This window comes from Ranitomeya imitator, chromosome 5 (genome assembly GCF_032444005.1).
Source record: "Ranitomeya imitator isolate aRanImi1 chromosome 5, aRanImi1.pri, whole genome shotgun sequence".
NCBI classification, from domain to species: domain Eukaryota; kingdom Metazoa; phylum Chordata; class Amphibia; order Anura; family Dendrobatidae; genus Ranitomeya; species Ranitomeya imitator.
In genome coordinates, this window is record NC_091286.1 from 420,698,437 (window position 1) to 420,722,927 (window position 24,491).

Consider the following 24,491-nt stretch of genomic DNA (forward strand, 5'->3'; position numbering starts at 1 on the left):
GTGCCACAGGTAATTATGGGCAAAGTCCTTGTAGAACAATACCCTCCGGTTTTGCTCTGTGTTTTATAATCCACAAAAGCCTAGGGCTCCCTGTACCCGGATTCTTGCGCTGATACTCTTCAGAGGCCTGCTCATGGCCTCTTTGAGCTTTCACTTTTCTCTGTGCTCCACTCCTGTCTGTCCTCGCACACAGACTCCTGCTACAAACTGAGCTCTCTCCGCCTCCAAACCAGGATCTTTATTCCAGAGAAGCTGCCCCAAAACAGGGCTTGGAGCTCTTGTAAACCTACCCAAAGAAATCTCACTTGTCTCCAGACATAGCAGTATCCTCCCCGTGAGGAAGATAGCATTACTGTGGTACCTGAACTCCTGGGGTGCCACACGTGCATGTGCACCTGCGGTTCATCCACCGTGACTGACATGTGGCGCGTCTTTCAAGATGTACAATTTCACCACTCTTGGAATTTTTTTCCATTTTCTAGTACATTGAATGGTAAAATAGATTATGTCATTCAAAACTACAACTTGTCTCACGAAAAACAAGCTATCATATGGCTATGGGGACTGAAAAAATAAAAAGTTATGGCTGTAGGAAGAAGGAGAGAAAATAACAAAGTGCAAAAATGGAAAATTGCCATTTTGGTAGGGGTTAAAAAAACTGTTAAAATCTGTAATCATCCTATTTGTAATAACTTGTATTGGATGTCATACAAGTTGGCAGTAATTACCTTAAATCCAACATACACATGCAAAAAAAGTATCAGAATAATGGTATTTGTTCACCTTGCACCCTAAAAAATTAATGAAATAACTGTGCCATTTGAGAATACAACTTATCCCCAAAAATCAAGTACTCACACAGCTATAAACAAATAAAACAATGTTTTTGTCAGACGTGAAAAAAAGATATATAACTTGTGCATTAGTGATCCAATCTATTACTTAATAGAAATAAATATATGTGGAAAATAAAGGATGTGTTTTTGGAATGTGCAGTAAAGAATGTATCCTGTTTGAATGCCACACATTCATGAATAAAAACCAAAAACTGTTTTAACACAAGTGTATTTTTCTATCAAGCTGATGCAGTGCAGGTAGAAGCTAGCTCTGCTAAGTGGCAATAGAGTGGAGAGAGGTCATGCACACAGATGAAGCAGACTTGCCGTGCAGCAGCAAAGCTACCACCAGGTGCCAGCTGAAAAGTCAAACATGCCGGGTAAAATCCAAGACTGTAGCGCAGTACCAAAGGATTAAGCAAACTCAGGGTCAGAGACAAGACTGAGGATCAGTAATGTTCAGGAGCTGATATGCCAAAGACAAGATGTCTAAGCAGATATTCACTGTTTACAGATAGGATTGGATCTTGACCTGCTTATTATGTTGCTGAGACATCTCTTGGAATATCTCAGTCATACCTCCCAACTTTTGAAAATGGGAAAGAAGGAGAAAGTTTTAAAATTAAAATTTTAGGCCACACCTCTGACCACACCCATTCATAACTAGTCACACCCATATCCACTTCCCAACCACACCCATTTAGCACTGCTGATCACTCTGTTTCATAAAGAATAATTATAAACAAAACAATATGGCCACACAGTGCTCCATACTGTATAATGGCCACACATGATGCTCAATACTGTATAATGGCCACACAGTGCTCCATATTGTATAATGGCCCCACAATGCTCCATACTGTATAATGGCCCCATATGACGCTCCATACTGTATCATGACCACACATGATGCTCCATACTGTATAATGACCACACATGATGCTCCATACTGTATAATGGCCCCACATGATGCTCCATACTGTATAATGGCCCCACATGATGCTCCATACTGTATAATGACCACACATGATGCTCCATACTGTATAATGGCCCCACATGATGCTCCATACTGTATAATGGCCCCACATGATGCTCCATACTGTATAATGACCACACATGATGCTCCATACTGTATAATGACCACACATGATGCTCCATACTGTATAATGGCCCCACATGATGCTCCATACTGTATAATGGCCCCACATGATGCTCCATACTGTATAATGACCACACATGATGCTCCATACTGTATAATGGCCCCACATGATGCTCCATACTGTATAATGGCCCCACATGATGCTCCATACTGTATAATGACCACACATGATGCTCCATACTGTACCATTGCTCCACATGATACTCTGCAGCGCCCCAGGGTCCTGGTCGTTGCAGTAATGTCATTCTTCCACCAGGGGGAGTGATGTTACATCTGAGGGCAATAAAGGAGATCACTTTACCAGGTATCACAAACCACACAACACACTTCACACTCCAGTCCACCAGGGGGAGCTATGCTCCTATTTAATAGGGCACTCTTCACAATTACGTAAATCTGGTGGTCTGGATAGGAAGTTAGGCAGACGCTGACTGGGTTTTGACCCAGGCAGAAGCGAGCTGGGCTTCACCCAGTGAGCTGCTATCTGAGCTCCACTCAGGTAGTGGGTCCCTGACAGGGGTGGGATCCTGTCAGAGGCCTAGACAGAAGGCCACGGAGCTGCGTCAGCCCAACGTGCGGCAGCATCCTAAGAAAGAGACATTGAAGGAGAATTGTGTTGCAGAGAGTGAGAAACGAAGTCATAGCAAAAGGAGAGGAAACTAGAAGGAGTTCTGCCCTGTAAAAGGCTACCTCCTTTCTGAGGCGCAGGATCCGGTAGCCGGAACACCGAGGGAGTAATCCTCTCCAAGCCTGGCTCCGGAGACCGGCAGGACAGCTAATTCCATATTAGTTGCCCGACCTTTACCGAGGAGGCACGGTGGCAACTGTGTGGGTTGGGGTATCTAAGAGCTCCTGTAAAAAGCCCCAGGCCACCAGTCATACGGGTTGTTCCTATCCATCTGGGGGACAGAGAGAAAGACATAACATCTAGAACACCACCAACAGTTATGAGGACCTTATGAGAAGCACAGCAGTAAGGTACTACAACATCCATGTGCTAGAGGAAGGCCACTGATTTCCTCCTCGATAAGGGGACTCTGGATATGCCTTCAGACCGGCAAGACTCTGCCTACCCTGTGATCTGGTGCTCTGGAATGTGGATGCTGAAGCCTTTAATAAAAAGGTAAAGAGACTGCAACCTTGAGTCCTCGTTCTTCACTGCGCCTCTCACCATCCAGCACCTACACACTGGGAAGCCCTGGGGACATACTTCACCTGTGGGAAGGTATACCATCTAGCTGCCATAACATCACCCCAGCGGACCCCTTAAAGCATCGTCGGTCACCCTGACCGAATATCACAGGTGGCGTCAAGAAACATTTCCCCTTTAAAGACCTTTCCCCCTTTTTATCAACGGGCGCCCCTAGGGCCACGGACCGGGTCAGCCACCGTGACATCTCCCTTGAGAACCGAAAGGCCCGGCTCCGAGTACCCCACTGCCCTAACGGGGGCGCTCCAACTCCATACTGTATAATGACCACACATGATGCTCCATAATGTATAATGACCACACATGATGCTCCATACTGTATAATTGCCCCACATGATGCTCCATACTGTATAATGACCGCACATGATGCTCCATAATGTATATTGGCTGCACATGATTCTCCATACTGTATAATGACTGCACATGATGCTCCATACTGTATAATGACTGCACATGATGCTCCATACTGTATAATGACCGCACATGATGCTCCATACTGTATAATGACCATACATGATGCTCCATACTGTATATTGGCGGCACATGATACTTTGTACCATATAATGGCCACACATAGCTACTCCTACACACGCGGCTGCGCTCCGTACACTTTGCACACACAGCTCCGCTCTGTACACACACGCTCCGCTCCATACACCTCGTACACACGCGGCTCCGCTCCGTACACCTCATACACACACGGCTTCACTCCATACACCTCGTACACATTAATTTCCGCTCTATATACCTCGTACACATTCAGCTCCGCTCCATGCACCTCATACTCACACGGCTCTGCTCCATACACCTCATACGCACACGGCTCCGCTCCATACACCTGACCTCATACACACTGTCTGCTACATCCACACTGTAAACACCTCCTGACCCCACACAAGGCAGCTTACTTACCTCATCCAGCAGCACCATGGCAAGTTGGCAACCAGCGCCACAGCTGAGTCCTGCAATCCACGGAGGTCCCGATCATCTGACCCTTGCTCCTACTCTCCTGTGACTTCATCACAGGTCCTGTGCGCACAGAGCAGCCAATATGTGGTGTAAGGCTCTGCGGGTGCAGGGATGACCGGCTGACAGGGATGACCGGCTGATACATCAATGTGTGGCACACACCCCCTCCATGACACATATCTTAAAAATGTCCGCTCTCTCTCCCTCTGAGCTGTACCCACACTGGAAGGAAAACAGACTGCAGGGGAAGGGATGTGGCCTCATGCAAGGGGGCATGTCGGCTGCTTCTCCAGCTGTCTGCGGGAGAAGCAGAGTCCCGTGCGGGACTGCGGGGCAAAGCCTGAAAATCGGGACAGTCCCGCAGAATGAGGGATGGTTGAGAGCTATGGATAGTGAAAAGGTCTTGGGGTCAATGGGGTCCATAAATGGAGCAAACTTTAACACACGTGGATCAGGGACCCACTGCGCCAAAGACTGGGGAGAGTCTGGAGTGGAGTAACTAGGCAAACCACTGAGTTTTCACTAGTGCTCCTAATGGTGTGGTTAGACTTGGACCACGGGTAGACATCTGATGCTACTCCAGGACAGATCCCAGTACCACGGCAGATGACCCAAAGGATGAAGACAGTAAACACAGACTCGCAGTCTGGTACCAGATAATGATAAAATGGATAGTAGTGCTTGTGCAGATGAGACAGGGTAAAAAGCACAGATATTGGTTTGTGTACTGCCAGAGGAGTTTCAGGATCATGTACCACCGGAGTGGTTTCAGCCTCTTGTACCACAGGTCACAGCCTACAAGAGATTAGTCCCTTCAATAAAAAAAATACAGAAAAAACCTTTTTATTTAGACAATTAACAGACACATAAATACATTTTAAAAAATAGATCATGCAGAGAAAAAATTATCGGGTAAGTATAAAAGATATGTTTAGATCTCTCCCACAATATAATTTAAAATAGTGATTTATGTATATCTATTATTATAAGTGACATGCCCATATGGGAAAAGTATAAAAACTAAATACCATACTCTTATTTCATATGCAATTGATGGTGGTACAAGGTCTCCACCTAGTGGCGAATTACAATAAATAGCCCTAAATGCAAAAAACAATGGTTAGAGACTTGTACACAAGTGAATGTTAGATAGTATCCTTTTTGCTAAATGCTAACTAATAAAGTGACAGTGCTCATGTAAACATTCAGAAATTTAGTTTATATATTTTTTTCATAAGGGCATGCCACTTATAAAAATAGATATATGTAAATGACTTTTAAGTCACATTGTCTGCAAATTGAGATACTGATTTGGCTTTTATCTTAAAGGGACTCTGTCACCTGAATTTTGAGGGAACAATCTTCAGCCATAGGGGCGGGGTTTTCGGGTGTTTGATTCACCCTTTCCTTACCCTCTGGCTGCATGCTGGCTGCAATATTGGATTGAAGTTCATTCTCTGTCCTCCGTAGTACACGCCTGCGCAAGGCAATCTTGTGCTGGGTTTAATCCCATTTAATTAACACAGAAAAAACACTGAAAAAAATACCAGAAAACAATACAGGCCATTTAAAAAAAAACACTGGCATTTTTAACATTTTCACATGTATTTTTGGCAAAAAAAAAAAAACACATCAAAAAGTGTGTGTAGACAAATAAACTCTATGTTACAGTTCTATTGTATGTGGAGGTAAATGTAATGGTATTATGGTATTATCTTCTTCAGAAGATTTAGAGCTGTAATATGAGTGCCTGGAATGTCATTATGCACTGTCAATGTTTCAGTTTCGATTCCCTTCTAGAGCTGCTGGTAACTATAAGAAGCAGACAACACAGAAGCTCAGCATTAGAAATCCATCGATGTTCCAGATACATTCATTATGGTATGTATAATAGAACTGTGCATTCTTACTTTTTTCAATTCTGTTTATTCCAATTTATACCAGTACTGTGTTATTCTTTTCCATACAGAAATGGTTTGCTGATGGAAAGATGCACTAATGCAGCACAATACTCTGTACTGCAATCATATTCCAAGGCAGAATACAGACGTCCATTTATCACCACCTGAGTACAGTCCACAACTTCACAACTGACCATGGGTCCAGAACTCATCAGTCTCAGCTAAGACCCTCATGAGGCTGCTGAGATCAAGTCAGGGTCCCACAACCAGTCGGAAAATTACAATTTGTACTCAGATCATGATATACAGATTTCTGAATTGGGCCTAAACATGTGTTTTTCTTTTGCTGCTATTAGTTGTAGATAAGTAACTATATTTGAAGCCCTTTAGCAAAGCTAATACTCAATGTTTCTGCATAGATGATATATTGTATCATTAGTTACATTTTATTTCCTAATACTATAAACAAATAATATATAATGTAGTGCAAGAGTGTGAGGAGGTAATTAAAGTGGTGTAAGAAGGGTTCCAGTTAGGAGAGGAGAGGTGGCATGGTGTGTGGTATCTGACTATGGGTCTGCACATGTTGCATTTTGCTCCATTTTTTCTCCACAGATTTGCAAAAAACAAAATGAATGAGATTCCTGAAGTGTTATTCTTATTTTTTTACCTTGCAGATTTAAATCAGCAGCATATCAATTGTTTCATTCTAATGAGTGTTGAAAAATCTGCACCAAAAAAAATGTAAAAAAACGAGACTATTTTATTGAGACAATACAAACGTACAGTATGCCATGCAGTTCTTTTTTTATTTTTGCTTTATTTGTTCTTTTTTTTACAATGGGTCCCTATAGTGGACAGATGCCAAGATATTACAGTTGCGTGCATCAATACGTGGAGGATCAAGTTTGAGTCAATTTTCCTGAAATTTGCAGTTCCACACAAATTGGAATGGTCTACAATTCAGTTTTTGAGTAGCGGCCCAAAAAAAAGCCCAGTGCCATGTCACACACTGGTCATCACTTCACGCATGCTAATCATATCACGGGCTTGCCCACAATACCTTGTAACTGTAAGGAGACAGCAGGCACGTAGGATGCAGTAACGGACCGTAGTCAGAGCAAGGGATATCAGGGGATTTAATTCTACAGTGGATACTCCACGCAGGGAGAAGTAGAGGGAAGTTTTCTGAATACAAAATACTGTAACTTGGAACACGGTAGTAAAACAAGTAACTGAGGAAATAGACTTATCAACCCAACGCAGTCCTCGGTGTATTCCCTGGGTGCAAACGGTGGCGCCAAGGTAATGGCGCTGTGGAAATTCGGCGTTGTCCTAGAGAGGATGGAGTCTTGGATCATGTTGTGGGTGATGTTTCCTTGTGGTCCTGATGGAGAAGGAATACACAAGGCACTGTCTCTGTCCTGCGGGGCGGTTTCCCCTATGTGGGGTCTGTTTAGAAGCTTAACAGGATAAAGTTCACAATGGGTGGTACGACTCTCCGGTCTGCGTGGGCGCGAGGCTATGTGCCATACATGGGCCCTTTGTCTCACTGTCAGTGGTGTCAATGGTGTCAGCGATATCGGTACATGGCTGTGACGACAGTCTCCGTTTATCGCCCTCTGGCCTTCAAGTCTTAGGCCTGCTCTCTCATGATACTCTGCGTTAGGAGCACCTACACTGACCTCTTGCGCACTGCACGTACCCGCTATAACTGTCGGATTACTCGCACGCTGCAATTCCCTCAGCTCCCTTTTCTCAACTGCCGGGAACAGTCCAGGGCCTTAAGCTTTACCCCCTGCAACAAAGGTGACAGCCCCAATGGTTCCGGACCCGTCACAGAGGAAGCACGCCTAGCTGGGTTCTTCTCCTTACATAGTAATCAATCCACATGGTCTAGACCAGCCAATCAGGAAGGGATATCACAGAATTGCAATGTGTCAGTAAAAATCTCACACTTATTGACTTGAATAGGCGAGTCTTATCCAATTTTTGAAGGAAAATTGTGGATGTTGTGATTTTTTTCACATCCAGATTTAGTCAGTGAAAAAATAATTCAACTACACTGACTCACTGAATAACATTGGTCTGAGTGCGTGATAATTTTTTTTAATGGATAGGGCTCAGACCGAAAATACTGTCCTCATTGGTCCTCATTGGGGCTCACAATCTAAATTCCCTATCGGTATGTCTTTTATCTGTGATATACAGCAATAACAGCACATTAAAAGCTGCATTTTTTAAAAAATGTTTCACACTGTGCAAGCCAGAAGTGTCAGAATTAAACCCCTCATTGCTAAATGTGCAACTAAACTAAATTCTGAATTTAAGGCCGGGATCACACATGCGAGAAACACGTCCGTGTCTCGCATGTGAAATCCAAGCTCTGGCGCCGGCACTCCAGAGCGGAGCGTGCGGCTCCATGTGTTGCTATGCAGGCACACGCTCCGCTCCACAGTGCCGGCGCCAGAGCTTGGATTTCACATGCGAGACACGGACGAGTTTCTCGCATGTGTGATCCCGGCCTAAAGCTTGTGTGACACTGAAAGTGTGATTCCTGTGTTTTGGGATCCACAAGCCAGATTAAAAAAAATAAAATTACCGTAATTTTGCTTTTAATAAAAGAAAAACCTCTATAGTCCTGAAACTTAAGTAGAGTTGTTTACCTACCAAAGTTTGCTCATAGGTTATAATAAAATTTTTTGCTGCTTTATTGCTCTAATAATTTACTATATTACAGAATCAAAACGATGTGGACAGTCACAGCACATGTATCGATAAAAAGATATATGGTAAATATAGTGCCGAGATATATACATGGACCTATAACTGGGTTCAGTACAAAAATATACAAGATCCTACTGAAAAATGTGCAGATAAAACCATATGTAGAGAATAGAAGTATCATCTTTATTAATCATTACAAAATGAAAATGCATAAAACACATTAAAAAAGTGCGAAACCACTAGATGGCACCACAGCACAGAAATTCTGTGTACACCAGGTGGTAAACAGAAGTAAATTTGAGGCATTGTGTTTATTTCTCCTAGTTTCAACAGGAGATCCAATCCGCTAAATGCACAGTATTAAATGCACAATCCGCTATACACTTTACTGAATAAGGAACAACAGAGGAACCACATATCAAGCATATGAGAAAATCTTGGAAAAAAGGAAAGGAAAAAAACTTTTTGATAATATTGATGTGTATAATATTTTGCATTTTTGCACCTTAATTGTTTGCACTTTCACTTTTAATCTACTATATAACTGTCTAAGGCTGGTGTCACACTGGCATATTGCATCCGATGCGAGATCATCGGATGCGATATGCTAACGCAGCAGAGCAGGAGCCGAGTGTCATGCGTCTGTGCTCCGATTCTCTCGCACAGGGAGGATCGGAGCACAGCTGCGGAGGAGTCAGAGAAATGAATTTCTCCATGTCCTCCATTGCTGGGGTCCTCTTATAACGCACAGCACTCAGATGTTATCCGAGTGGTGTGCGCTGTCTCACTCGCACCCATAGGCATGCCGCGATTGTCTCGGACCGAGGAAAACGGCTGACAAAAAGTCGGCTGCCGGGAGCTGCCCCGGGATTTAAATTGCGGCTGGGCGCGACCAATCAGGGAAGCGGGATTTAAATCCCGCGCCAATGTCGTGCCGGCTGGGCGCAAAAAATCAGGAAAATAATTTTAAAAATCTTATATATAATTGTCTAAGGGTCACTTCCGTCTGTCTGTCCTTCTGTCACGGTTATTCAGTCGCTGATTGGTCTCGCCAGCTGCCTGTCATGGCTGCCCCGACCAATCAGCGACGGGCACAGTCCGGAAGAAAATGGCCGCTCCTTACTCCCCGCAGTCAGTGCCTGTCGCCCGCATACTCCCCTCCTGTCATCGCTAACACAGGGTTAATGCCGGCGGTAATGGACCGCGTTATGCCGCGGGTAACGCACTCCGTTACCGCCAATATTAACCCTGTGTGTCCCCAACTTTTTACTATTGACGCTGCCTATGCAGCATCAATAGTAAAAAATGTAATGTTAAAAATAATAATTAAAAAAACCTGCTATACTCACCCTCTGTAGTTGCTCGCGCCGGCCGCCATCTTCCGTTGCAGGTTCCGGTGGCAAAGATGGTATGGGAGAAGGACCTGCCATGACGTCACGGTCATGTGACCGCGACATCATCACAGGCCCTCCGCGCCTACGCTAGAAAGACCTGCCATGACGTCATGGTCATGTGACCGCGACACCATCACAGGTCCTGCGCTCATACCAACCCTGGGAGCGGAAGCTGCCATGGACTGCAAGGGCCCCTCGGAAAGGTGAGTATATGTTTATTTTTTATTTTTTAACCTGTGACAAACCTGGCTGGGCAATATACTACGTAGCTGGGCAAATATACTACGTGACTGGCCAATATACTACGTGGCTCTGTGCTGTATGCTACGTCACTGGGTAATATACTACGTCACTGGGCAATATACTACGTCACTGGGCAATATACTACGTGGCTCTGTGCTGTATACTATGTCACTGGGCAATATACTACGTGGCTGCGCAATATACTACGTGGCTGCGCAATATACTATGTCACTAGGCAATATACTACGTGGTTAGGCAATGTACTACGTCACTGGGCAATATACTACGTAGCTAGGCAATATACTATGTGTCTGGGCAATATACTACGTCACTGGGCAATATACTACGTGTCTGGGCAATATACTACATGGCTGAACAATATACTACGTGACTGGGCAATATACTACGTGGCTGGACAATATACTATGTGGCTGGGCAATATACTACGTGGCTGGGCCATATACTATGTGGCTGGGCAATATACTACGTGGTCTGTGCAATATACTACGTGGGCTGTGCAATATACTACGTGGCTGGGCAATATACTACGTGGGCTGTGCAATATACTACGTGGACATGCATATTCTAGAATACCCGATGCGTTAGAATCGGGCCACCATCTAGTTCATCATAATCCGCATTATGTATTGATGTATTATTATTTTCATTGAACACAACAGCAGTCAATTTTATTTTCATTATAACAAGGCACGTTATATGGTTATAATATTTATAACATTTACGGTATATATACAGTGGGTACGGAAAGTATTCAGACCCCTTTAAAATTTTCACTCTTTGTTTTATTGCAGCTATTTGGTAAATTCAATAAAGCTCATTTTTTTCTTATTAATGTACGCTCCGCACCACATCTTGACTGAAAGAAAAAAACGAAATGTAGAAATTTTTGAAAATGTATTAAAAAACAAAACTGAAATATCACATGGTCATAAGTATTCAGACCCTTTGCTCAGTATTGAGTAGAAGCACCATTTTGAGCTAGTACAGCCATGAGTCTTCTTGGGAATGATGCAACAAGTTTTTCACACTTGGATTTGGGGATCCTCGGCCATTCTTCCTTGCAGATCCTCTCCAGTTCCATCAGGTTGGATGATGAACGGTGGTGGACAACCATTTTCAGGTCTCTCCAGAGATGCTCAATTGGGTTTAGGTCAGGGCTCTGACTGGGCCAGTCAAGAATGGTCACCCCATAGCATGATGTTGCCACCACCATGTTTCACTGTTGGGATTGTATTGGGCAGTTGATGAGCAGTGCCTGTTTTTCTCCACACATACCGCTTAGAATTATCACAAAAAAGGTCTATCTTTGTCTCGTCAGATCAGAGAATCTTATTTCTCATAGTCTGAGAGTCCTTTTTGTGTTTTTTAGCTAACTCTATGCAGGCTTTCATATGTCTTGCACTGAGGAGAGGCTTCCATCAAGTCACTCTGCCATAAAGGCCCGACTGGTGGAGGGCTGCAGTGATATTTGACTTTGTGGAACTTTCTCCCATGTCCCTACTGCATCTCTGGAGCTCAGCCACAGTGATCTTGGGGTTCTTCTTTACCTCTCTCAACAAGGCTTTTTTCCCATGATTGCTCAGTTTGGCTGGATGGCCAGGTCTAGGAAGACTTCTGGTGGTCCCAAACTTCTTCCATTTAAGGATTATGGAGGCCACTGTGCTCTTAGGAACCTTGAGTACTGCAGAAATTCTGTTGTAACCTTGGCCAGATCTGTGCCTTGCCACAATTTTGTCTCTGAGCTCATTGGCCAGTTCCTTTGACCCCATGATTCTCATTTGGTCTGACATGCACTGTGAGCTGTGAGGTGTGTGCCTTTCTAAATCAATTCCTATCAGTTTAATTGAACACAGCTGGACTCCAATGAAAGAGTAGAAACATCTCAAGGAGGATCACAAGGAAATGGACAGCATGTGACTTAAATATGAGTCTGAGCAAAGGGTCTGAATACTTATGACCATGTGATATTTCAGTTTTTCTTTTTCAATAAATTTGCAAAAATGTCTACATTTCTTTTTTTTCAGTCAAGTTGGGGTGCAGAGTGTACATTAATGAAAAAAATGAACTTTTTTGAATTTACCAAATTACTGCAATGAAACAAAGAGTGAAAAATTTAAAGGGATCTGAATACTTTCTGTACCTACTGTAGATATATATATACCTATATTCACTTATTCCGTCACCTTTCTACCATCTTTTTGTAGTAGGTTTATTGCTAATTCTATTTTATCACTTTGGTCTCTCACTTTCTCTCTAGGATTAAATAGGTTGCGTGGATGCGCCTGCCTTTCTATTTTACTCATGTTGATATTCCAAGGCATCCTCTGCGATGCGCATGCGGGCTCAGTATCTAAGCCCGGTCTTTATGGTAAACTAACTGTGATAACTGCAGCAGTGCGCACGCGCGCTCTTTTTTTCTGCTGTCCGTGAACCCTATACTAGGTGACAACTGCAGCAGTGCACACGCGCTCTCCCCTTCTCTTCTGACTTCGGGGGACGCCATATCACCTGACCTGCATGCGTTCCACGTGCAGTTCACTGTGCGTCGCTGCGGAATTCTCTTTATACAGGGTGGTCCAAAAGTATGTGTAATAGGGTTATGAAGGGGGATATTTATTTAACATGGTGTAAAGTGAAACTGACTCAGTTGCCCTTAGCAACCAATCAGATTCCACCTTTCATTTTCCAAAGAGTCTGTGAAGAATGAAAAGTGGAATCTGAATGGTTGCTAAGGGCAACTGAGACAGTTTCACTTTACACCATGTTTGATAAATCTCCCCTTCATAACCCTATTACACATACTGTCCACATACTTTTGGACCACCCAGTATATGGAGGCAGGAAGCAAAAAGCGCGTTGCGCTGACAAACACTGCAATGAGTCACCCGTCGCTGAGTAATGACATCACCGGCTCACTGAATACACCAATGAACAAACTGGCATTAAATCTTGTTTTTATTTTAAACCTCGTTGATTGGACAACACATTATATAAAACATGTCAATTTTCCACCCTATGACACCCCCTCAGATGAAGCTATTGCAAAATGGCATGTTGGTTGGGGATGCGTGGCTGCCTTGGTCTCCTGGTGCATTCTTTTATTCTAATCTACTCAGGTGATGTAGTCTTTTGCCTTAATAATCGTTTCTTCTTGACACTAAATGATATAATGTACGTATAGAACATGGCTGTTTTGCACTTCTATTTATGACAATATACCTCCATGCTTTCCTGTGCTACAGTCTGTCCATAAATGATTTTTTTGGATTCCATTTTTGCACTAAGCAATTGTTTGCACTAAGCACTTTCTTGGAATCTTTAACAAATCTCAATAGTAATCTAAAAGGATTCTCTATGGGCAGAACTGTACTCACTGACATTAATCATAGGAAAATTGGCATTAAACTGCTGTTTTAGCCCATGTGTTCCTGTTTTACTCCAGGAGCTTTATACTATACTGCATAGGTGGCCCAGTTTTACTTAATTTGCACACATCCCCATTTTGGAGGTTTATTCCCACCCTGTTTTTCATTTGTATTATTATTTTTTGTGACTATTTTTATTAATAAACCATAACTATTAAACTATTGCTGGGATCACTCTTTATCCTTAGGTGGTAAAATACTGCTTGTCTGGAAGGAGTGGGTTCTAAATTTGGAGTGTCTAGCACTGTAAGGGTATATGCACACGTTGCGGATTTGCCTGATGATCCGTAGCGGATTTTTTTCCATCAGGTTTACAGTACCTTGTAAACCTATGGAAAACCAAATCCACAGTACCCATGGTGCCGAAAATACAGTGCGGAAATGAAATATATTTTGTTACATATTTTATTCGTTACATATAATAATAATAATAATAATTTTTATTTATATAGCGCCAACATATTCCGCAGCGCTTTACAAATTATAGAGGGGACTTGTACATACAATAGACATTACAGCATAACAGAAATACAGTTCAAAACAGATACCAAGAGGAGTGAGGGCCCTGCTCGTAAGCTTACAAACTATGAGGAAAAGGGGAGACACGAGAGGTGGATGGTAACAATTGCTATAGTTATTCGGACCAGCCATAGTGTAAGGCTTGGGTGTTCATGTAAAGCTGCATGAACCAGTTAATTTTTTTTTTTTTTTTTTAATATAGGCCACACAGGGATCGTTAGGTTAATGCATTGAGGCGGTAGGCCAGTCTGAACAAATGAGTTTTTAGGGCACGCTTAAAACTGTGGGGATTGGGGATTAATCGTATTATCCTAGGTAGTGCATTCCAAAGAATCGGCGCAGCACGTGTAAAGTCTTGGAGACGGGAGTGGGAGGTTCTGATTATTGAGGATGCTAACCTGAGGTCATCAGCGGAGCGGAGGGCACGGGTAGGGTGGTAGACCGAGACCAGAGAGGAGATGTAGGGTGGTGCTGAGCCATGGAGTGCTTTGTGGATGAGGGTAGTAGTTTTGTACTGGATTCTTGAGTGGATGGGTAACCAGTGTAATGACTGGCACAAGGTAGAGGCATCGGTGTAACGGTTGGTGAGGAATATGATCCTGGCAGCAGCATTCAGGACAGATTGGAGCGGGGAGAGTTTGGTAAGAGGGAGGCCGATTAGTAGAGAGTTACAATAGTCCAGACGAGAATGAATAAGTGAAACAGTAAGAGTTTTTGCAGAGTCGAAAGTAAGAAAAGGGCGAATTCTAGAAATGTTTTTGAGATGCAGGTAAGAAGAGCGAGCCAGTGATCGGATGTGGGGGGTGAATGAAAGGTCAGAATCAAGGATGACCTTGGTAGTGCCAGAGCTTCGGACATATAGAAATGGGCGACATCCCCCTCTGTCACCTGCTCCCCATAGGAGGTGGGGAACCACAAGGACAGTATGCTCTCTCAGTGGTGGGAGTAACCCTGTCTCGAGCCACCTAAATTAACTTATCCCAAGCCTATTCATTCCTCAAGAAGGGTTCATCCTGCTCCCTTCCTTCTGGGATCACCCCTACCGCATACCAACAATGTTGATCCTCCTTTTGAGGAACATGACCCTGATTCCAGCCATCAGCTCTTGTTGAGGCAAGTGTTCCTTCTCTACTGGCAGATGGCTGAACAAAATGTAATGATGGAACCCAAACTCTTCAAAGGGCCCCTTCTCTGCTTCTCGGTACCTTGAGGCTAGTGGGTCCGATAGCTTTTCTACTGGCCATGGTCTGGTTCATCTCCTTGTCCCTTCGAACCATCCTAGGCTCTGCAATCCTCTCACCAGTTTCTGGATCCTCGCTTTCACATCCGCAGTCCGCAAGAATCCCAGCAGTGAAGGCTGTGGCCTGGGGTCGGGAAAATATCTGGATCCGGACCACAGGCTCCTGCCATGTCTGCTGTCATGCCAGCTTCCTCTGTCTCCAATAGTCCTCTGGTCACTCCCTTGGGAGTCTCGCGTAGTTCTGCTATCTTTATCGCCCACTGTTGAAAACGTTTACTATACTTTTACAGACTGTTAGATACAAACAAAATGTACCACAGACCGCATAATACTATATGGGTAAGTATTGTAATTGAATCCAGAAAATTTTTTAAATGCTTTTTGGAAGTTTTTTATGACACCAAGATGTATCACAGAGCATGTAAAACTATGTGGGTGAGTAATTGAATCCAGAAAAATATGTAAAAGTTTTTTTTGTACATGTTTTATGACACCAAAATGTACCACAGAGCACATAATCTATATGGGTGAGTAATTGAATACAGAAAGTTTTTTAAAAGCATTTTGTAAGTGTTTTGTAATACCAAAATCTACCACAGATCATGTGAGACCATATGGGTGAGTAATTGAATCCAGAAAAAAATGCAAAGCTTTTTGGAAATGTTTTATAACACCAAAATGTACCACGGAGCATGTGATACTACATGGGTAAGTAAGTGAATTCAGAAAAAAATTTCAAAGCTTTTTCTAAGTAGTTTATAGCACCGAAATGTACAACAGAGCAAGTGATCCTATATAGGTGAGTAATTCAATCCAGAAAATGTTTTAAAAGCTTTTTGGAAGTGTTTTTTAACACCAAAATCTACCACAGAGCACGTAATACTATATGGGTGTGTAACTGAATCCAGAAAAATGTTTCTATGCTTTTTGATACAGGAAAGAAATATATCTTGGTACCGTGTTAGCCAGTAGATAGAAAAATATTTAGAATTGAGAGTCCTCAGTGGTTGATACCTTTTAATGGCTAACTAAAGACTAAAGACTAAAACAAATTCTGAAGAATCACATATTTATGCACAACATAATATTTTTTTTTCTATACGATGTTGTGCATAAATATGTGATTCTTCAGAATTTGTTTTAGTCTCTGCCTGATGAAGAGACGTATGTAGTCTCGAAAGCTTGCAATTTGTTACCATCTTTTCAGTTAGCCATTAAAAGGTATCAACCACTGAGGACTCTCAATTCTAAATATTTTTCTATGCTTTTTGGGAGTCTTATATATCACAGAAATGTAGCACAAAGCACGTAATACTCTATTGATGACAATATAGTACATTTTTACACTCTCCAAAAAAATCTGGTCACGTGCAGCACCTATATATTTAGTAACGGACTGTGAAGCACTCAGCCCTGCCTTGAGCCTTTATTCTACCACTCTCCCTGCTCCTGCAACTGTCCTTTGGCTAAATGCACAATGTATCTGATATAGACAGCAAAACACAAGATGGTTCAGCATCAGCTCCAGTATTAACGATAGAGGACTTAGATTAGTTAAAATGTGCACACATAAACCTAGATAATTGCTCTTTCCTTTCAATACGAACTGTTCATGATGTGTGCAATGGCATCAGTGAGCCGAGTGTGATCTGATCTTTTATACCCCTGATTATGTAATACGGCCAGCCAATCACAGTAATGCCACTACCAAGATGGCTATGGCATTACAGTAACTGGCAGGCAATTCCGCATGCTTAGTGGCTGTGTAACAGGTGCCAAACATGCAGGGCGGGGATTTGAGTTTTAAATTGAGCACTGCCCAATGCTTACCGAGTGCTGAGCACATACGAACACCGAAATACTCGAGTGATATCCGAGTATCACCGAGCATGTTCGCTCATCACTACTGCTTGCGTATATTTATTTATCATGGTCAGCAAGGCTAAACAGATCCTCAGTTTGCATACAACTATGATTAATTATTTTCACTAGAATTATGTACATAGGTTTGTCTAATTGAAATGGTGAATGAATTAAGTAGCTATTGGTCAAGTGATGACATTTTTAATAATATATAAGTACAGCATTACACAAATCCTGGGACTGTGCTTACTACAGCTCTTTAGTTGTTAATTATTTTAGAGCAATGGCTGGAAGATCATCTGGAAATATCTGGATTGATACATTTGAACGACTGCAAAAAGAAGACTTACAAGAAAGATATGAAAAAAAATGGATTCTGCAGTTCAACTACAGTTTGGAAAACAGCTTGAATGAAGAGCAGAAACAGAAAAAGTGGAAAATCTCACAAACCACGAAGTTTGGGAGGTAAAAATTATACTGAGCAATTACCCTCTCTAGTGGATATAACAAATATTCACTCCCCTTCACTTTCTCATGTTGACTTTCGTAGTCCAAGCTGACATAATTTGGCTGTATTGCACCAAATTGAAGAGCTTGAGACTATATATGCATAGAGAGAGAGAGAGAGAGAGAGAGCGAAAACACAAAAATTGAGCTTGGTTTGAGTTGGTATACATGTAGCACATAGCTGCATGTTCACATTGACCTTAAAACATGCAAAACATACAATAAACAAAATGAGCAAAAACCGTGCTGTAACTAAACAAGTAAAAAGCATAAGTCGACTTAAATGACACAGAGTTCTTAGTAATACTGTTTTTGATCAAAAATAGCATAAACGCCATCCCACCGTTGACAAGGTGGTAGAGCAACTCAATTAGCTTGACACAAAGGTAGGATCGGAACACTGTCTCTTTAAGAACATGCTTGGTTTATGAAAAACAGCATAAGCCAAGCTGGGAAAATAAACACAGCCCTCTGGGCACAACAGCAAAACAACAAAGAAAACAAAAATGCTGTACACAGTCCATATGTTTGCAGGAAGCTGCACACTCTGCAGCACCACAGGTTCAGTCTTTCCTCCTCAGGACACAAACCACTGGAAAATCCTCTCTCTAGCCTGTCTGAACAAAGACTGCCTTTAGAGCCTAGCTGTTTAGTGGAGATAAGGTGGACACTCTTCCACCCATTCTATGGATGTCCACATAAAAACCAGCCCATTATGCAACTTAGCCTAAACCTCACAGCAGGTAGTGTGCTGGAGGAAAATTTTCTGGGTTTTACATCACTGACGCAATTAAGTGTAGTGACACATATCTCCCCTCCAGTACTTTACCAGTGACTTTGTCACAATATGCACTATATATAGTATATATAGTATATATATATATATATATATATATATATATATATATATATATATATATATATATATATATATATATATATATATATGTATATATATATATATATATATATATATACTATACAGCTCTGGCAAAAATTAAGAGACAACGGCAAAATGTTCAGTTTGCCTGATTTTTCTCGCCATAAATATATTTTTGAGTAAAATGTAAATTGTACTTCTATTCTATAAACTTCTGACAACGTCTCCGAATTTCCAAGCAATACATTTTATTTTCTGAAAAGGAGAAATGGTCAAAATAATTAAAAAAAATAACCAGTGATTTCAGACCTCAAATAATGCAAAGAAAACAAGTTCATAATCATTTAGAAACAACAATACTAATGTTTTAACTTGGGAAGAGTTCAGAAATCATTATTTTGTGGAATAACCATGATTTAATCACAGCTTTCATGCGTCTTGGCATGCTTTCCACCAGTCTTTCACACTGCTCCTGGCGTAAAAATGTAAGCAGTTCTTCTTTGTTGATGGGTTGTGACTATCCATCATCCTCTTGATTACATTCCAGAGGTTTTCAATGGGGTTCAGGTCTAGAGATTGGGCTGCCCATGACAGGGTTTTCATGTGGTGGTCTCTTAATTTTTGCCAGAGCTGTATATTCTAATTGACTTTACTTCATATGATTCTATTAGATATGAACTGTATATACACCCCTTCCACCCGTGATTCGTTCCTCTTCCCCTCCACAATCTCATTTTCGTTGCATTGGTGACCACAAGAATATAAAATTTTGCAGAAGATATAAAGCACTTGTAATATCGTAAAAATTTTATTAGACTTCGCTCAAACACTATTCCCTGCAAACACAACTACGCATGTCACTTTTAATAGAGATATGGTGAGTGCCCTCTCTATCTCGTACACAAGATTTTCACGTATGCTGATTTTTCTGAGATTCTTGCAGGGCCTTTTCCATATAGGTCCCCAGTTTATGAGAATCATCTGAAACAAGAGTATCCTTTGGATGCGGTAATGTTGGTTTACACTTTTTCTACTTTAATTTAAAATCGCAAGTATTCATCTTCACCCAAACTCTTTGACATACGGAACCAATTGTTAAAGAAAAATTAACTTGTTGGTTCTGTTTACCGTATTCACAGAATCACATTTGAAACCATAATTCATCTGAACTCCCTCACAATCATTGTTAATGAAAATTTTAATCAAAGTGAGCACTGATTAACTTTCTATATCTTTGATTGTTGATTTTTACAGCAGGAAATCTGCCTGTATAAAGGGACCACTACATTACCCCTAATTATGTTTGAAGGCACATACACCCTATCAGGTGATCAGGGGAGTACGCAGAAATCATAGCAAAAGTTTTGATTGCCCACCCCTCCATCTCCACTCAGCACGATAACCACCACTCACTATGAGGTCCCCAACAACAAACCCCTTCTGTATGAGAGCCTCCATAGTACCTCACTCAGTATGAGGGCCCTTTCAGTACCTCACTCCATAGGAGGGCTCCCATAGTCCATCACTCAGTATGAGACCCCCATAGCCCACACTAAGTATGATGGCTCCCACAGCCCCTTACTCAGTATGATGGTCTCCATTCAGTATGATACCCTCCACTCAGAGTGAGGGATCCCATACCACCTCAGTATGAGGACCCCCATAGTCCCTCACTCAGTATGAGGGCCCCCACAGTATCTCACCCAATTTGAGGACTTCACAGAACCTCAATCAGTATCAGGGCCCCCATAGTACATCTCTTAGTATGAGAGCCCTAAAGCAGCTTATTTAGTATGAGGGTTCCCACAACTACTGAAATTTTAAAAAATACAAACATTACTCAAAAAATGAGGAGAAAAGATGCAGCGCTCACTCATGAGCTGTTTCAACAAAGTCCTTTATTAAACCACTATGGATCTGTGGACAAAGTTCATGGGACAGGCAGGTGCAGGAGGAATGCGGGGAAGGATGATGGCCGTTTCGCGTCAAAGACGCTTCTACGGGTCCATGTTTCCTCCTGCACCTGCCTGTCCCATGAACTTTGTCCACCGATCACTATAGTTTAATAAAGGACTTCGTTGAAGCAGCTCATGGGTGAGTGCTGCATCTTTTCTGCCCAGGCACATTTTTAAGTCGGATGTTTTTTCCTTCATGCTGTGCACCTATGCCCAGAGATTATATACCGCTGTTCTTAAAGTGGCGGCTATCCAGACTGACAGGTATTAAATTTGCATGACCTTGGTGCCATTCATTTTTTTCTTTTTTGTACAAACATTACTCACCTTGCCCAGTTTCCCCGCCACGCTGCTCGGGTCTATGCAGTTTGAAGACTGAGGTTCTGTACAGCAGATGTAATCTAGTGACATCTTCATGTTTGCAGTGCATTCAGAGATAATCTTTAACAATATTATCAGAATGATTTGTGATGGGGATTTTGCAGCTGAAATTAAAGACCTGAAGAGTTAATGCAGCTAAGTAGATCGTGTGATTACAATACCAACAAGGAATTCATACCTGTCAGTGCAGTATTATAGTAGCTTATGTAACAAATACAGTAAATTCCACTTACAGTAGCTTCTTAGTGTGATTACTTAAAATGTGACAACCAGTTGTTTGAAAATGTAGTCAAATTAGATTTTTCATCAGACTGAGATAAGAGGAAAGACTTAGGCTGTGTGCCCACGTTGCATTTTTATGTGTTTCTGCCGCATTTTTTGCCACAGCGGAAACACTAAAAAACACTTAAAAAAGCATTCCCATGCAATCCGATGGGATTCCGCAGCTGCTGTGTCCATGCTGTGGATTTTCCCGCTGAGGAATCGCATAGCGATAAAATCCGCAGCATGTTCATTATTTCTGTGGAATGCAGCGATTCCGCAGCCATAGGATTGCATTGAAATGCTCACTTTACGCATGTGACTATGCCCACCATGCGTAAAGTGAGTGCTTCAAGTGTGGATGGTACCCGGATCTGGAGGAGAAGAGACTCTACTCCTGGCTGGCATAGGCAGCATCAATAGTAAAAAATTGGTCACACTTGTCAAGCACTATGCACTATGCTTGACAAGTGTGACCAACCTGTCAATCACTTTTCTAAGTGATGCTTCAAATCGCTTGGAAAACGCAAGCATTATGCAAGCTAAAAACATTTGCAAAACGCTTGTGTTTTGCAGGAAAACGCATGCAAATTCCGCATGTGTTTTACCCGCGGAAGGGAGTTGCGGAAATGCTGTGGACATTTCCACAGCATTTCTGCAATGTGGGCATATAGCCTTACCAGGGTAGATTAGCTTTCAGGGATGAATGAAATAAATGTATGATTGTAAAAAGAAATAGTCTGTAGTGTCAAGTGATTCTCTGTTGATCCTTACCAACCCTGATATGGTACAGTAAAGCTTTATTACGATGATTACTGTTATAATTATTTTGCTTTTTTTGCAGTTTCACCTGCTTGAAGTGCTCTCATTTTTGGAACTCCAGTCGAGTCACACTTATCTTTCATTACTGTCTCGGAAAAAATAAGACAGGCACTGTTCTCCTACGTCCTTTTAGCCAGAAGTGTCGGGAATGTGACAATAACAACTTCATCAATCCCACATTTAATGTGAAAAGTGTAAAAGAAATTCTGGAAAATCTTATTTTAAAAATAAAAAAAAATTGTTATCATGAGAAGACTGACACTGACAACCAAGACAACAGGCACCACAAAATAATAAGAACCAAACCTCATGAGAGGGATCTGTGTGAAGCTTGTATGGCTGGTATATGCAATAAAGACCAAGATAAGTTTTAAGTTTAAATATATCATTATATCAAGTGATACAACCTTCAAGTCACGGACAACATTTCAACTCTCATTTTACTAACCTAATCAAATTCGAAGGATATCTAGAAAATTGCTATATATAGTAATCCAATGGTCCATCACAGAGAAAACAAGCTCTGACATTGCATGCAAATTAGCATACAAATGTATTCTCCGAGTGCTTGGACGCCCCAAATGCATTTCCAGGCTAATTTGCAAATGCTTGATTTCTCAGTGATAGTAGATCAATTATTACAAAATATATGTTTTTATTTATTTTCTGTGCCATACCACTGGTTTGATTAATAATATAATCCTAACTGGTTTTCTTTAAAGAAGCTTCCTAATGCAAAAGTTTAGAGCTAGCAAATCCCAAATAGTGTTTTGTTTTTTAAGCAAAGAATGGAGATATATTTATTACAATTTTCTCAATTCTACACTTGTAAATAACATGTAATGGAAAGATAACGGTACAAATACAATCATCAGATCCCATACTCTAACACCATTTTAAGGGTCATAAATGACTACATGTCCAGGAAAAACTCAAAGTGTGAAGCCTACGTCGTTCCTGCTGCTATGAAGCTGCAAATCCCTGAGTGCCTTGACAGTCGCAGGCAGATGAATTTAACCGTATGAAACTGATGGTGGTTAGCCCAAACTTTGCCATGTTTACCCTATGCCCACCCATTTATTTGGAACATGCCCTCAACCAATAATTGGCATAATAACAAATAGAGTGCCTGACCCCATAGAGTGCCTGACCCCATTAATCACACCCCAAAATTTTTACAACCGACTTAACTTGCTTCCATCAGAAATTCCCTTTTATCACCTATGCCCAGGATAGATGATAACTTATTTACCATGGGAGTCAAATTGTTGGGAATTTTTAACCCCAATATAGGACTTTTAACCCGATTAGAATGAGGCCGCAGTTCGCATGTAAGAAAACCACTCCATTCATATGATTCTGGTCGAAAAACCTGAGCGCAACACTTGCCAACACAATAGAGACTGAATAGAGCAGTGGAAGAGCATACACCCTGCTTCTCCATTCTAGTGGGGTTAAAACCACAGATCATAGTGGCTGGACCCCATTGTTTTCACTTGACAATTCCATGAACTAATATAGACAATGAGCCATACCCCCTAAGCAAATACAGTGGGGCAAAAAAGTATTTAGTCAGTCAGCAATAGTGCAAGTTCCACCACTTAAAAAGATGAGAGGCGTCTGTAATTTACATCATAGGTAGACCTCAACTATGGGAGACAAACTGGGGGAAAAAAAACCCAAAAAATCACATTGTCTGTTTTTTAACATTTTATTTGCATATTATGGTGGAAAATAAGTATTTGGTCAGAAACAAAATTTCATCTCAATACTTTGTAATATATCCTTTGTTGGCAATGACAGAGGTCAAACATTTTCTGTAAGTCTTCACAAGGTTGCCACACACTGTTGTTGGTATGTTGGCCCATTCCTCCATGCAGATCTCCTCTAGAGCAGTGATGTTTTTGGCTTTTCGCTTGGCAACACGGACTTTCAACTCCCTCCAAAGGTTTTCTATTGGGTTGAGATCTGGAGACTGGCTAGGCCACTCCAGGACCTTGAAATGCTTCTTACGAAGCCACTCCTTCGTTGCCCTGGCGGTGTGCTTTGGATCATTGTCATGTTGAAAGACCCAGCCACGTTTCATCTTCAATGCCCTTGCTGATGGAAGGAGGTTTGCACTCAAAATCTCACGATACATGGCCCCATTCATTCTTTCATGAACCCGGATCATTCATC

The 24,491-nt window shown here is 41.7% G+C and overlaps 1 protein-coding gene across 1 annotated transcript; it reads left to right on the forward strand.

Annotated features, from left to right (window-relative positions):
* Nucleotides 1-5,932: 5,932 nt before the first annotated feature.
* On the forward strand, nucleotides 5,933-23,858 carry LOC138638088 (receptor-transporting protein 3-like). Its single transcript, XM_069727076.1, has 3 exons — nucleotides 5,933-6,055; nucleotides 17,787-17,972; nucleotides 22,336-23,858. The coding sequence occupies exons 2-3, from the start codon at nucleotides 17,791-17,793 to the stop codon at nucleotides 22,685-22,687; spliced, it is 534 nt and encodes a 177-aa protein (XP_069583177.1). The 5' UTR covers nucleotides 5,933-6,055; nucleotides 17,787-17,790; the 3' UTR covers nucleotides 22,688-23,858.
* The last annotated feature ends 633 nt before the right edge of the window (nucleotides 23,859-24,491 follow it).

Coding starts and splice junctions, on each gene's coding strand:
- LOC138638088 (XM_069727076.1), top strand. CDS start 17,791: ATGGCTGGAAGATCATCTGGAAATATCTGGATTGATACATTTGAACGA. Junction 17,973..22,335: donor CAAACCACGAAGTTTGGGAG/GTAAAAATTATA, acceptor CTTTTTTTGCAG/TTTCACCTGCTTGAAGTGCT.